Source organism: Sciurus carolinensis, chromosome 1 (assembly GCF_902686445.1).
Source record: "Sciurus carolinensis chromosome 1, mSciCar1.2, whole genome shotgun sequence".
NCBI lineage: Eukaryota > Metazoa > Chordata > Mammalia > Rodentia > Sciuridae > Sciurus > Sciurus carolinensis.
Genome location: NC_062213.1, coordinates 17,257,267 through 17,270,916, shown reverse-complemented (window position 1 = coordinate 17,270,916; position 13,650 = coordinate 17,257,267). Strand labels below are relative to the sequence as shown.

The following is a 13,650-nucleotide window of genomic DNA, read 5'->3' as shown; positions in this document are numbered from 1 at the left end:
AAACTACTCTGTGGTCCTTTTTTGATTTATTCATATTTTTAAGCTGGTTAAATTCTGATGAACTTTGTGTCCCAATGTGCAGATACATCCCAGCTATCTTGATCAGAGTTCTTAGAACTTCCTTGCAAATTAATAATTTTTAACCAACAGCTATTTTTTAAGGGAAGAAAGTCTTGGGGAGATTTAGGAACTTCTCTTGAAAATAACTGATTAAAAGAACAACATTTGCAGACCCTCTGCATGTGACTTGAGTCTATAGTTTTTGTGGAGGAAAAGAAGGGAAGAAAGGAGCAGAGAGATGCAAAGGAAGAGGGAGGCTTTTCTCTTAGAATAAGCAGCAGCCACAGGGCATGAAACCAAATCAACAAAAGTTATTTGCCAGGAACTCCATGGAGACAAAAGCAGATTGGTGACTGTCACAGGTTCTGAGGAGCTGGAAAGAGGAGTACCTGCCTTATAGGGATAAGGCTTTCTATTGGGGTGATAAAAACTTTGAAACTCGTTGGAGGTGGTGGTAGCACAACATTGTGAATATATGAAATGCCACCAAATTCATGAACTTTAAAATGGTTGACATTGTTCTGTGAATGTCACTTCCACTCACAAGTCCTGCTTTACCTGCAAGCTGGACATAAGCAAAGGTGTTTGACCAGAAAGGAGAGAAACAGAAGAAAAACAGCAGCCCAGGTGTACAGAATGGCAAGTGAATCTAAGGTGCCTGCATGGGTCATCCTTGGGCAGCCTGTGGGGAACCTCAGTGTGTTCTCCAGGGGACGCCAGGCCTCACCCCTTCTGTAACTTCCTCCACATTTCAGAGAAGGGTACAATGCCTGGAGGGACACGTCCAAACCCACGGAGATCCTCACCAAGCTCTGCAAAGACAACAAGCTGGATGGACCCTACTTCCGCCCTGGGAAGATACAGATTGGAAGCAAGGTCTTTTCTGGAAAAACAGTCTTCACCGACCAGGACACTGGTAACCCCCTACAGAGTACTCTGCTGTAGCTCTTCTCTTGAAGAGCGCGATTCCATGGCATTCCAGGGCATAGTGTATCCCCTATCAGAAAGTAATGCATACCCACGGTAGAAATATGGAAGAGCAATTAGGAGAATGGAAACCACTCATGATCCCCAAACTCAGACAACTAACCGTGCTGCATTCTGACATATTTCCTTGCTCTGTGTGTGTTCGTGTGTGTATGATATATTATGTCTTTAAAGAACTAGAAACATGCCATAGTTTTGTACCCTGCTTTTTGGATTTCTAATAGGTTATATGATTCTGTTTTGTTCTTTCAAATGATCATGGATAATATTCCATTTCATGGCTATGCTATTTAGTTACATCCTGCTCATTTTTTATAATGACATTAATTAATTGTAGCATTGATTAATTAATGCTACAAGTTCCTTATCCATATTCATGTACATTTTTTTTTGGATTTTTAAAGTATTGATCATAAAGTAGGATCAGGTCAGAATACAGACCATAGCCTTGAAATTAATATTATATAGATAATTGGATACAATCAATTGTCCCATAAATGCTATACCAATAACCATCTTATTTCAACACCAACAAGTAGGTTTTCTACACAAGCAACATAGCACGTGCCAGGAAGGTCCCAGAGAAGTTTCCATGTATTCAGGATAAAAAAATCCACCTTTGTTTTAATGACAGAGAACAACTCTTTACTGTCACATCTGTGCATTGCCACCAATCTAGAGCAGTCCAGTGCTTTTGGTGCATAGAGTTCAATTAAGGACACAATGCGGGGTGTTTTGGTAACTACTGAGCCTCATAATCTTGGTACTAAGATTTCTTGTTGCTTTGTACTTCAGTCCCACAAATCCTAGGTTCTTGCATGCAAAATAATTGGTACTGCAACAGTGTATGAATGACATATTGATGGATTTCTGTTGAGAAAAGCACATTTGCACAATATACTCTAAAGTCAATGTAATTCCTTGGTCAGTATTCTACATTTTATGATTATGTAATTACCTTTTTGCCCACTAAAAATCTAAAATTATGTTTTTAGAGTCAGTTCCTGACTGATTAAACTTTATGACAAAGATTTCATTCATTGATTTTTGTTTGTGCCCATCAACTTTTTAACTGATTATAGTTACTGTCATTGGGAGATTTATTCTATGGCTCCTTTAAAAAAGTCAAATTCTACTTTCTTTAATCAAATTTGGTCCTTCTAAGCTTTTTGAAGATTTTATTTTCTCAATTTTTGTCTTATTTTGAGAGTATTCTTCCTGCCGCTATTTTTATCATAAATTATCTCCTTCGGAGAGAATCTTTCCTGTGGTGGAGTTTTAGTCAGCCTTTTTTGCTGCTGTGACTAAAAGACCTGACCAGAACAATTGTAGAGGAGGACAAGTTTATTTAAGGGCTAAAAGTTTCAGAGGTCACTATACATAGACAGCAGGCTCCATTTCCTCAGGGCTTGGGTGAGGCAGGACCTCATGGTGGAAGAGTGTCGTGGGGGGGAAGCAACTCACATGACAAACAGGAAGCAGAGAGTCCACTCACCGATACAAAATATATACCCCAAAGGCATGCCCCCAATGCCCACCTCCTCCAGCCACACCCTCCCCACGTTCAGTAACCACTCAGTCAATCCCACCAGCGGATTAATTCACTGATTGGGTTAAGACTCCCAGAACCCAATCATTTCTCCTCTAAACCTTCTTGCATTGTCTTACACATGAGCTTTTGGGGCACATCTGATGTCTAAATCATAACGGTGAGTACTGGTGTGAGGGTGCATCACGCAATAATGAGAAACAAGAGACCAATAGGAACAAATATGGTGCCCACATCACCGCTGTGCTTAGGGCTGTCCTGACCCCCAGGCCCTCTTAGTGCAGTGTTACCAACAGTTTCACATTCCCCGAGGCCCTAGCCTGAAGCCAAGCAGTGATTCATGGATTCTAGAGGAATCTGTCTTGGTGGGTGGATGGAGCCCTACTCCAGGACCCCTGCTGTTCTGAGTCTCTTGTCAACCTGTCCCATCTCTCTCTCCTCTCTCCCCTTCTCCACTTTCTTTCTTGTTCCATTTCCCCTTCCTTTTTTCTTTGTTGTCTTTTCTCTCCCCATTTCTCTGTATTTTTAAAAAATGAACCTCACAGGAAGTATTAGGGGGCACCTGACAGTCCCTGCTGCCTCTTTTCAGGAACATCCGTCTGACAAGTCACCCAACTGACAAGTCTCTTTGTCTTCTTCCCTGCAGAGGAGACGGTGGAGTCCTATGAGCACTTGGCCCTCAAGGTTCTCCACTCCTGGGAGGATTTCCCAGAGGTGGGATGTAGGCTGGTTCCTGAGCACATAGAAACCCGGCCGCTCTACCACAAGGATAAGCCAGGAATGGAGCAGGTATCGGCAAGACGGGCCTGGCCTCAATAGGAATGCTCTCCCCCGAGGGGTGTGATGTTGTCCCTAAAAACTAATCTCCAGTGTCCTAGAGTATTGTGTGTAGGGGGACTCTAAAGATAGATGCCAGAAGCTCTCCCACCCACCTCTAACAACCAAAAATGCTTGGCCTCTCGTGGGTGGAAGGGCAGGGATGCTGCTAAATCAAACATCCCACAATGCACAGGACAGCCCCCACCTTCAACAATGAAGAATATCTAGCCCAGAATGTCTATTATGCAGAAGTTGGAGCCAGTGCCAGACTGGGTACTTTTCCTTTTTATGATTTGAGTTCTCAAACTCTTTGGTAAATCCTGACATTTAAGGAGCTTTAAAACCCATCAGACATGCCTCAGACCTTGTCTAATATCTGTCTTTAGATTCTCCCCTACACACACACACGCTCAGAGTTTTCCTAGAGAAGCAACAGAGGGTAGCTGACCTTGAAGAACTGGCAAGAAGAAACCGTGTGGAAAAAAATCCAACCTCGGAGCAAAGCCAAGAGTCAGAAGGAAGAGAAGACAAACTTGGTTAAGAGGCTTCCATGAGCAAGGCCCTCTATACAAAGCCTCTCACCTGTTTAGGACAATCATACAATGGTTTATCCAAACTGGGGCCATCTTGAGTGAACAGGGGCACTATTACTAAATGGTACAAGGGACACACAGGATTTTCCTAAACAGGGATTCGTGGTTCCCCTGACTTTACAACTTAATGCAACTCCATATTGGGTTTCTATAAATTGATCCCCACTTTTAAGATGAGGAGACTGGGACTGAGAGGGGCTACGTAACTTGCTCATTGTTTCCTGGCTGGCAAGTACAGAGCTGGCATTTCCCACAGGCCGAGTGAGTCCCTCCCCGGTGCTCTGCCACAGGCCAAGGTGGCTCCTGCCCCAGCTTAGGATTCACTTGCTCTGTAACTGGCAAAGCACGTGAGCTCCAGTGTAAAGGGCCAGCAACGCCTGCCCTGCTGTCCCAGCAGTATCTGGGGACAGCAGGGGTCAAGGGGGGTGTCCACCTTGGAAGAGTAAACTCTTATCAGTTGTAGAAGCTGATTGTTTCTTGAAATGCATTGCCAGATGTTTGAGATATGTTGGTAACGGATCCTTCATTTTTTCCTGTCAGATGTGACTTCTTGATTAAGGATGAAAGTTAATGTACCTTTAGACAATAAATCATCCCAACTTTCCTTAGGACTCCATTGAGTGTTTTTCCCAAATGTTAAACCTTTGCTCACATTGTTCATCTTCTGAAAACCTTTATTTTTTTCTCCCCTAGTCAAACCCCTCTCCTACCCAAATCCTTCACACCCTTCCTATACTGTGGAATTCCACCTCCTTATAAAATCTCCTCTGGTTGTCCCCAGCCCTCGTCACTCTCTTGTCCTCTTGCCTGAGCTGATGAGTGTTTATAATACACACAAGAGCCGAGCCCGGAATGCAAGGAGCTTCTCCTCATGTGTTCTGAATTCTCTGGCCACAGGGTAGAGTTCCAGGCAACGAACACAAGGCCCTAAACTGACACTAGTTAGCCACAGAACTTCAGTTAATTTCCTTGACTTCTCTAAGCCTCTAAATGTGAAGTAGAAGCATGGTTGGGGTAGCTGTTAACAGAGGTAAAGGATGTGAAGGTACATTGGTACAAGGATGTGAAGGTAAGAGGAAGAAGATGGTATTTTCCCCTTCTTGGTCTTTAGAAATGTGTAAAAGCAGGGTTTCCAAGGTAACAGACAAGGGCTGTATCAGGACTCTACTACTTTGCTGTGAGTAAGCATGGTCATGAAGTTTTCTCATCTGCCAAAAGGTAGTAATGGTGTCCCCCCACTGGGGTATTGCGAGAATTTACTGCATATCAGTGCATCACACTGTGTCTACCACATAGTAGCTGCTCAGTAAGGATCTGCCCACCCTTCCCCTCTTAAAATATGATCTAATTCCTAATAAAAACTTAAGTTCTGTCTTTGTTAACACGTATGCTACACATGTACAAAGGTACCACGCTAAGCCCTGAACTCATTTCTAAATGAGTAAAGGGATCTGTTAAAACTATGCATGGTCAATTAGCTTTGCCCCCTACCCTCTCACAAGGCTAATAATCTTAATTTCTTAACAAGGGCCGCCTGCAGATGTGGGTGGACATGTTTCCCAAGGATATGCCTCAGCCTGGACCTCCTGTGGACATTTCACCAAGGAAACCCAAAGGGTAAGCCAGCTGCAGCCCAGCGTTAGGAGAGGAGGCCATGGTAGCAGACTAACTGGTCGTGGCCTTTGATCTGGGGTCTGATAGGCCACCTATACTCATACCCCACTTTCCACCTGCTCCCGTACCGCAGGGAGTAGGTGATGGTGGTAGCGATGGATGAAATGACAGCTTTTGATCTTCAAGTTCCTCATCTGAAAATTGCCTATTAATAGAAGGAGAATCTGCTCAGAGTAACTGGTGCCCTTGGCAAGTCTGAAATCTCCAGCCGGGATCCTCAGTTCTGATGGGACCAAGACCTTGAGTGCTGATATTTCTGAAGTTGGCAGATACGAAGACACTCAGGGACCAAAAGCAGCACTAGAATCACACTGATACCAGCTGAGTCAGTGTTCAGGGTCATCTACCTAATGCTGCCTTTCCCCTCCCCAGGTATGAGTTGAGGGTTACTATCTGGAACACGGAAGATGTCATTTTGGAAGATGAAAATATCTTCACGGGCCAAAAATCCAGTGATATTTATGTTAAAGGGTAAGTGTATCAACAAACTCCATCCTTCCTTCCTTTCCTCCTGCTCCTCACTGCTTTAATCCCTAACTAAATCTTGACCTCGCGGAAGATGCTACACCCACATCTCATGGATGCAGCTCATCTTAATTTGTTAGATAAAGTTAGATTAATTAGAACAAATAAAAAATTTAAAAATATTCTAGTAAATTTTATTATATAAACATGTTTCAATTAGATGTTGAATGTCAACAAGATATTCAAGATAGTCAAGATCCATGGGCTTTGACTTGGCATGGTGGCACATGCCTGTAATCCCAGCAGATCAGGAGGCTGAGGCAGGAGGATCGCGTGAGCCACCCTCAGCAAAAAATGAGGTGCTAAGCAACTCAGTGAGACCCTGTCTCTAAATAAAATACAAATGGGGCTGCAGATATGGCTCAGTTGTCAAGTGCCCCTGAGTTCAATCCCCGGTACCCCCCCAAAAAAGATCTATGGTCCTTTAAACTGAAGAAAGTAGAGTGATGTGTTGCTATCAATGAAAGATTAATCTGTCTAGCAATTATAAAGCTAATGCAAAAATTAAAACCTAGATCTGCCCATTTGCTAGTGCTACTGATTAAAGAGATACCAACCCATTGATCCAGGGAATGAAGCTTCTGATATGTCTGTCTTACATCTTTACCTTGCTTCCTCTTAGACGAAGCAAGGGAAAGAAAGGGATGAGTGGGTAGAGAATCAGGAATAAAAGGTCATTTAAATCCGTACTTTAACCAACACTCATCTCAGACTCATGCTAATATCTCCTTGCCTTCAGAATAACATCCTGTCTTCAGAATGCACATTACCAAAGCATTTGGCAGTCAAAACATGTTCAGTGGCTCAAAATTCTCATTTGTTTAGGATAAGAATACCTGGGTGAGTTGAATTATTAACTAAGAAGGAGCAATACAAGTAGCATGACTCAAATAATAGTTTGAAAGGCAGAATTGGGATTCTCTGAAATTGCTTTCTGATCACCAGTTCAGGAAACAGTAATGTGTCCTGTACAGAAAGGTATTTTACCATGGCTCTCAACATGGAAGCTTTTGGGGGAGTTCAGACTGCGGCTCCCAGAGTCCTGGCCCACTCGTGAACCGAAAGAGATGTTTATATCCACTCTCTCCTTCCCTCGCCTTCCCCAGCTTCTCACCCAACACCAGTCTGGCTTCCTCCCCAACTCTCCTCGGAAGCAGCTCTCACTGAAGTGCCAGGCCCCCCATGTCTCTGACCTAGAGGTCCTGTTTGGGTTTAATGCCTTTATCTTATTGTTCTCTATGGGAGCACTTGACATAACTGACTACTACTTTTTGAGACACTTTTTTTTTTTGCCTTAACCTTTGTAGCAACACATTCTCTGGTCTTTCTTCAACCCTGTTGATCACTTCTTAGTGATTTGAAAGCTTATTCTCCTTCCTCTAGCAGTTCAGTAGTGTATGATATTGTTCCAGACCCTCTTGTCTCACCCTGGTTTATCTTTATGCCATTTTCTTCTTTCTTTAGCTAAATAATCGAGTCCCTAACCCAAGTGGTATCACTGCTCTGTGAAAAGAAGGGTCTTGCCTCTTCCCCTTCCCTGCCCTGGGCAGGAGGATCCTTTGCTTTCAGAAAGCAAGTGACTTGGATTGTCATTTAGCTTGAACAAAAAGTGTTTATTTTTCTGAATTAATTAATTCTGCATGGATAAAGTACTAGGGAAACATTTGTTAGCCGTAGCTTATGTAATGTTGGACATGGAGGAGGAAAACCAGACCATACTAAGAAAGAACATGGAGAGAATTTGGAGTACCCAAAGCATGTTACAGATATCATCTCACAGTCCTATGAACAGATACTGTAACTGCTTCCATTGTACAGATGAAATGAGGACACAGAGAAGTTAGATAACTGATCCAGGGCTGCACAGTTAGTAGGCGGCAGAGCTGGGATTAGAATCCAGATGGCCACACTCCGATCCAGGCCTGCTGGTCTCTCAGGGCCAGAGAGAAGGGGCCCAAACAGGTCTGAGCTCAGGTCTAATCCAGCCCAATTCTAGAGGACTTAGAGTAGTGGGCAGTCTTGTTCAATACTCTGGTACAGAGGTGAGACCCTTACAAAGAGGGCCCCAGGGCTATGGGTTCAGATGACACCTTCACTTCCTGTTTCCTGAATTTTCCATCTGGACCACATGGGGTTTCAGGTCTGTCCCAACAATGGAAGACACTTCCCCACCCTGCCTGAAAGTGAGTCTTCTGTCCATTCCAGGCCCTTCCACCTCCTCTTTTTCTTTTTTAAATTTCAATGGAAACTTCCACCCAGCCTAATCACATCATAATTTTAAAGCTGTCACCACATCGAAACTCTTGATTACACTGATGCCTGAATACTGTACTCTGAGTGTGTGAACTTGGCTCTGATCTTCATTCAGGTGGATAAAGGGTTTGGAAGACGACAAGCAGGAGACAGACGTGCACTACAACTCCCTCACGGGAGAAGGGAACTTCAACTGGCGCTTCCTGTTTCCGTTTCAGTATCTCCCAGCTGAGAAGCAAATGGTCATTACCAAGAGGGAGAATATCTTTTCCTTAGAGAAGATGGAGTGTAAGACTCCAGCTGTGTTGGTGCTGCAGGTTTGGGATTTCGAAAGGCTGTCCTCAGATGACTTCCTGGGTAAGCCAGTGACTTCATTAAGCCCATATTCACGTTCAGGGCTCTGTCCCAGCTTTTGGAAAGTTGTGTCTGATTCAGTTGCAAGGATAATCATTTCTGTGCTATTTATCGTAGGAAGAAATTGGAAACAGCCCAACCGGCTATTACTATACAATCAGCTCAATAAATTGTGGGGCATCCGTTTAATGGACCAGTCCATATTAAAATAGACATAAGTTGATCTTTGTTCTATCACTAAAACTTGGAATTCATAGGTCCACTCTGTGCCTGTTTCCCTCCTTTACAAAATGAGAATAGAAATACTGTGTACATCAGAAGGTGATGAAGCTGTAAATGTGATGATGTAATTAAAGAACAAACCACAGTGCCTTGCACACAGTAGGCACTCAATAACCCTGCAGCCATTGAAAAACACTGAAATATTTAAAGAGTCAGAAAATTCTACAGGATGTATTGAGAAAAGAAAAAAAGTGTGAAAAATTCCATTTCTGTAAAATATATGTTCATGTGTATAGGAAAAAGGGATATTCACAGGGAAAGAGGAGACAGACAGACAGACAGAGAATAGGAATAGCCAACCACACAGAAAGCTGTGTCCAATTTGGGGGGAATGGAGTTATGGAAAAATGTTCTGTTCTCAATTTTTTTTGCTGGTGTGCATGCTTTAAAATCTCCATAATTAACAAATATTACTTTATAACAGGAAAACGTTGTTAAAATAAGATCTAGAATTCTCTCATGGCAATATTTTACTCTGAAGAAATTCTGTAGAGAACCCCCTGAGGTTTGCTGTCTGTCCTGGGGAGCAGACACAATAGCAGGAAGTCTTGGGCCCTGAGCCGGAGCATGGGTGGACACCAAGAGGGTGGGAGGTGGCAGGTAGGGACTGTCACAGGGCGCTCAGTGCTTAGGAGGAGGAAGCCAACACTCGACCAGCCCCAGGAAGCCGCCCAGCAGGGAAGGTACCCAGGAGCCAAGACACCCAAACTGAGACTCGAAAGTCACATTGGAGTTCTGCCTTGTCTACTGCCTGTGACCGCGTCATTGATTCCTCGATGGCACCCAACACACCTTGGCCGTATCTATTATCCCAATACCCAGCACACTGCACCTCCCACACAATGCCTGGCCCACTGAGTGACTGGCGAGTGAACTGCTGAGTCCAGATGGTGACAGAAAAGTCGTTCCAGCTGGGCACAGGGGCACATGCCTGTGATCCCAGTGACCCAGGAGGCTGAGGCAGGAGGATCACAAGCTCAAGAAGGTCAGCCTGGGCCATTTAGAGAGACACCATCTGAAAATGAAAAATAAATAAGACCGGGGATATAGCTCCATAGTACAGTGCCTCTGGGTTCAACCCCCAGAACCTAAAAAAAAAAAAAAAAAAAGGAAAAGGAAAAGGTCTTCCATAACTTTCCAGTTTTCCAAAACTATCATGGGTGTCTCTTCACAGGCTCCCTGGAAATGAACCTCAATAGTTTCCCTCGAGCTGCCAAATCTGCCAAAGCCTGCGATCTTTCCAGGTTTGAAAACGCCAGTGAGGAGAACAAGATCTCTATATTCCAGCAGAAGCGTGTGCGTGGCTGGTGGCCTTTTGCTAAAAGCAAAGAGCTCACAGTAAGTGACAGTTGTGGGGAGGGGGGCAGTCAGGGGACATCATGCTTTTAATGAGTCATTTTGTGAACTTCCCAAGTTAAGTGCTTTGAATTGACGTAGAGCCCTTTAAGCAGAGCTGCCGCTGAGAAGCAAGGATTTTTAATGCTTTGGAGCGAGTGGCATTAAGCCTGCCATATTTCAGCCTGCTTGATTGGATGCCTATCTGTGTTGGGTGGTTTTCTATCATTCTGGCCTGAACTTATGCCCCTGGCATTAATTTTTCCAACATTTTTTGAAATTATGCATGAGATCCTGAGTAATGTACCATTCAATGTAACTCCCTTGTCCTTTTACCCTCGAGCACTGGACTTGACTTAAAAATTGATCCATCCTTTTCAAACCTCCTCAGGAGGGCAATAGCAGGAAGAGCCATTGATCTCTTTCCCTGGGTTGCCACCTTGGGCCATCCTGCGTGGCAGGCACTGTAGGAATTTCGGACCTTTGACAAATATTGGGAAGAACTTTTTTCTGCTTTTTTCTGAGTCTTCATGGCTCCATGGAGGGATGACTTTTGTGACCCAAGAGGTTGGGCAAGGGCATGGAAGCTAGCAGATGGGCTCTTCGCTGTGCTGCTAGCTGATCTCCCTACTGTAGGGGGCAGTGGGTGTGCGGCAGGGCCCTCTGTACCTCACTGGGTGAGTGGCCGCTCCAGGCCAGACGCCATGCGGTCTAGTTGTGTTGTGTTTTCTGGGAATTTTTCTCTTTCCTCCATTCTCAGTTTAATCCCCTCTGACTGATGACTTTGGTGCAGAGGCTGAGATTCCTGCCAGGGCAACCCTCCAGGTCCCCCAGGTCCTTGTTGGGGGTTCACTATACACCAGCCTCTGAGCCTGGTCCCGGGTTTCAGGGCTTAGTATACGATAGCTGCTCAGCCAGTATTTGTTAGAGGAACGAGGGAACTCAGAAGTGAATCAGTCATGAGATCGACTTTCCAATAGCTCTGAGTCCTGTGAGAGCGACAAATGTGTCAACAATGCAGTTGTGTGTGAAATAATCTGGGTGTAAAATGAAGAGAAGGAACGGAGAGGAGAGAGGGATCTGATTATCTCTGGAGGGGGGAGGTGGTCATGCAGAGTAGAGCATGAATTTTTCAAGAACAGAGAACAATGATAGGTCCTTCTAGATGAAACAGAGAGTGACAGGTCCTTCAGCTGGAGGAACCAAGATGAGCACAGCGTGCAGGTGCCATGCAGCCCCATTCTGGAAGGCTGGCCACCCAGGGGCCAGCACCAGCAGAACACTGAACCAGGTTGGAAGGTGGGGGTCACCAAGTCCACAGATCCAAATTCTTACCTTTGGACCTAATTCTGGTTTCTGTAAATTAATAAGCAGCAATTATATGTGAATGCTTATACAACTGCAGTCGCAAAGATATTTTATAGCCCTTTAGAGCTTGTCTAACACGTACTGACCTCTTCCGCCATTCCATCTGATGCCAGCTGACTTCATTTCCCAGGCCTTTGTTTCTTTAATTCATCTAATGAAAATTTACTGAGAACTATTAAATGATAGACCTCAGGAATGAAATAGAATAATTCAGACAAGGTCTCCACTGTTGTGAAGCTTACAGTCTAAAGTCAAAGACACACACAAGTAAAGTCACCCACTCTCCCACACCAGGCAAAAACACAAACGAGGCTGGGCAGGACCCAACATGCCAATTGGAAGCATATTCAGGCTGGGACTTCATTCAATATGGCGGTGGGGGCACTTTCTGTGTCCGTGAACTCGGTGGGCTGAGACCTGCAGAAGGGAAGGTGGCGAGCCGGCAGGGAGGAATGGGAGGGGAATCATCACGCTCGATGCTTAGGACAAGCTAAAATTCAAACAGACGAGAACTCCACAACCAGAGCAAGCGAGGACACCAGAGCCAGGTCACGCTGGCCTGCCAGGCCATGGGAAGAGTGTGGACTTCATCCCGAAGAGAAGCCACTGAGGGGTGGCCATCAGGGAGGTGAGGGGATCCACTCATATGAGAACTCTGGCATGCTGTGTGGACAGTGGGTGGGAGAGGGTCGAACAGGAAAAAGAGGCAGGGGAGGGCTAGGCAGCCATGGGGGAAGAAGGGAAGAAAACGAGCTGAAGCGGAAACCCAGAGAGGTCAGTCTGAGAAGGGCAGTCGGGTCACTGTGTTAAGTGCTCCTGAGTGGTTATGTAAGAAGTGACAGAGGTGTGCCCATTGGATTTAGCAGATAGAGTTCTTGGAGACCTTTTTTATTATTTTTACAATGAGTTCTTTTTTTTTAATAATTTGTTTATTTTGATTGATTATACACAAATGGGGTAAAACTTATTTCTCTGGTTGTACATGAAGTAGAGTCATTACCATTTGTGTAATCATACATGTACATAGGGAAATGATGTTATTTTTCCTTCCCCCACCCCTCCCACTTATCTTTCCTCTATACAATCCATCCTTCCTCCATTCTTGCCTCCCTCCCACCCCCAATTATGTATCATCATCCACTTATCAGCGAGATCATTCATCCTTTGGTTCTTTAGGATTGGCTTATCTCACTTAGCATGATATTCTCCAGCTTCATCCATTTGCCTGCAAATGCCATAATTTTATTCTTCTTTATGGTTGAGTAATATTCCATGGTGTGTGTGTGTGTGTGTGTGTGTGTGTGTGTGTGTGTGTGTATATCACAGTTTCTTTATCCATTCATCAACTGAAGGGCATCTAGGTTGGTTCCACAATCTGGCTATGGTGAATTGAGCAGCTATGAACTTTGATGTGGCTGCATCACTGTAGTATGCTGATTTTAAGTCCTTTGAGTATAGACCAAGGAGTGGGATAGCTGGATCAAATGGCGGTTCCATTACAAGTTTTCTAAGGAATCTCCACACTGCTTTCCAGAGTGGCTGCACTAATTTGCATCCCCACCAGCAATGTATGAGTGTGCCTTTTTCCCCACATCCTCGCCAACACCTATTGTTGCTTGTGTTCTTGATAATCGCCATTCTCTGGCTACCTTTTAAAGAACAGCGTTGTGAACGTTCATAGCGACATCATTCACTCTAGCCTAAAAGTGGAAACACTGTCTGTCAGCTGATGAATGGATAAATAAAGATCGGCTACCTATGCAATAGAGCAGTATTCAGCCATAGAAAGGAAGGAAGTGCTGACACCTGGAAAACAGTATACCAGTGAAAGGAGCCACGACGGACTACATG

General features: G+C 44.4%; 1 protein-coding gene across 1 annotated transcript in view; it reads left to right on the top strand.

The window, feature by feature from the left end:
* Window positions 1-13,650, top strand: part of Fer1l6 (fer-1 like family member 6) — a 116,701-nt gene that overhangs the window by 91,550 nt on the left and 11,501 nt on the right. The window contains exons 33-38 of the mRNA XM_047542602.1: window positions 816-976; window positions 3,243-3,385; window positions 5,537-5,625; window positions 6,055-6,153; window positions 8,576-8,817; window positions 10,271-10,434. Coding sequence (XP_047398558.1) covers window positions 816-976; window positions 3,243-3,385; window positions 5,537-5,625; window positions 6,055-6,153; window positions 8,576-8,817; window positions 10,271-10,434 — 898 coding nt within the window. The remainder of the gene's footprint in view (window positions 1-815; window positions 977-3,242; window positions 3,386-5,536; window positions 5,626-6,054; window positions 6,154-8,575; window positions 8,818-10,270; window positions 10,435-13,650) is intronic.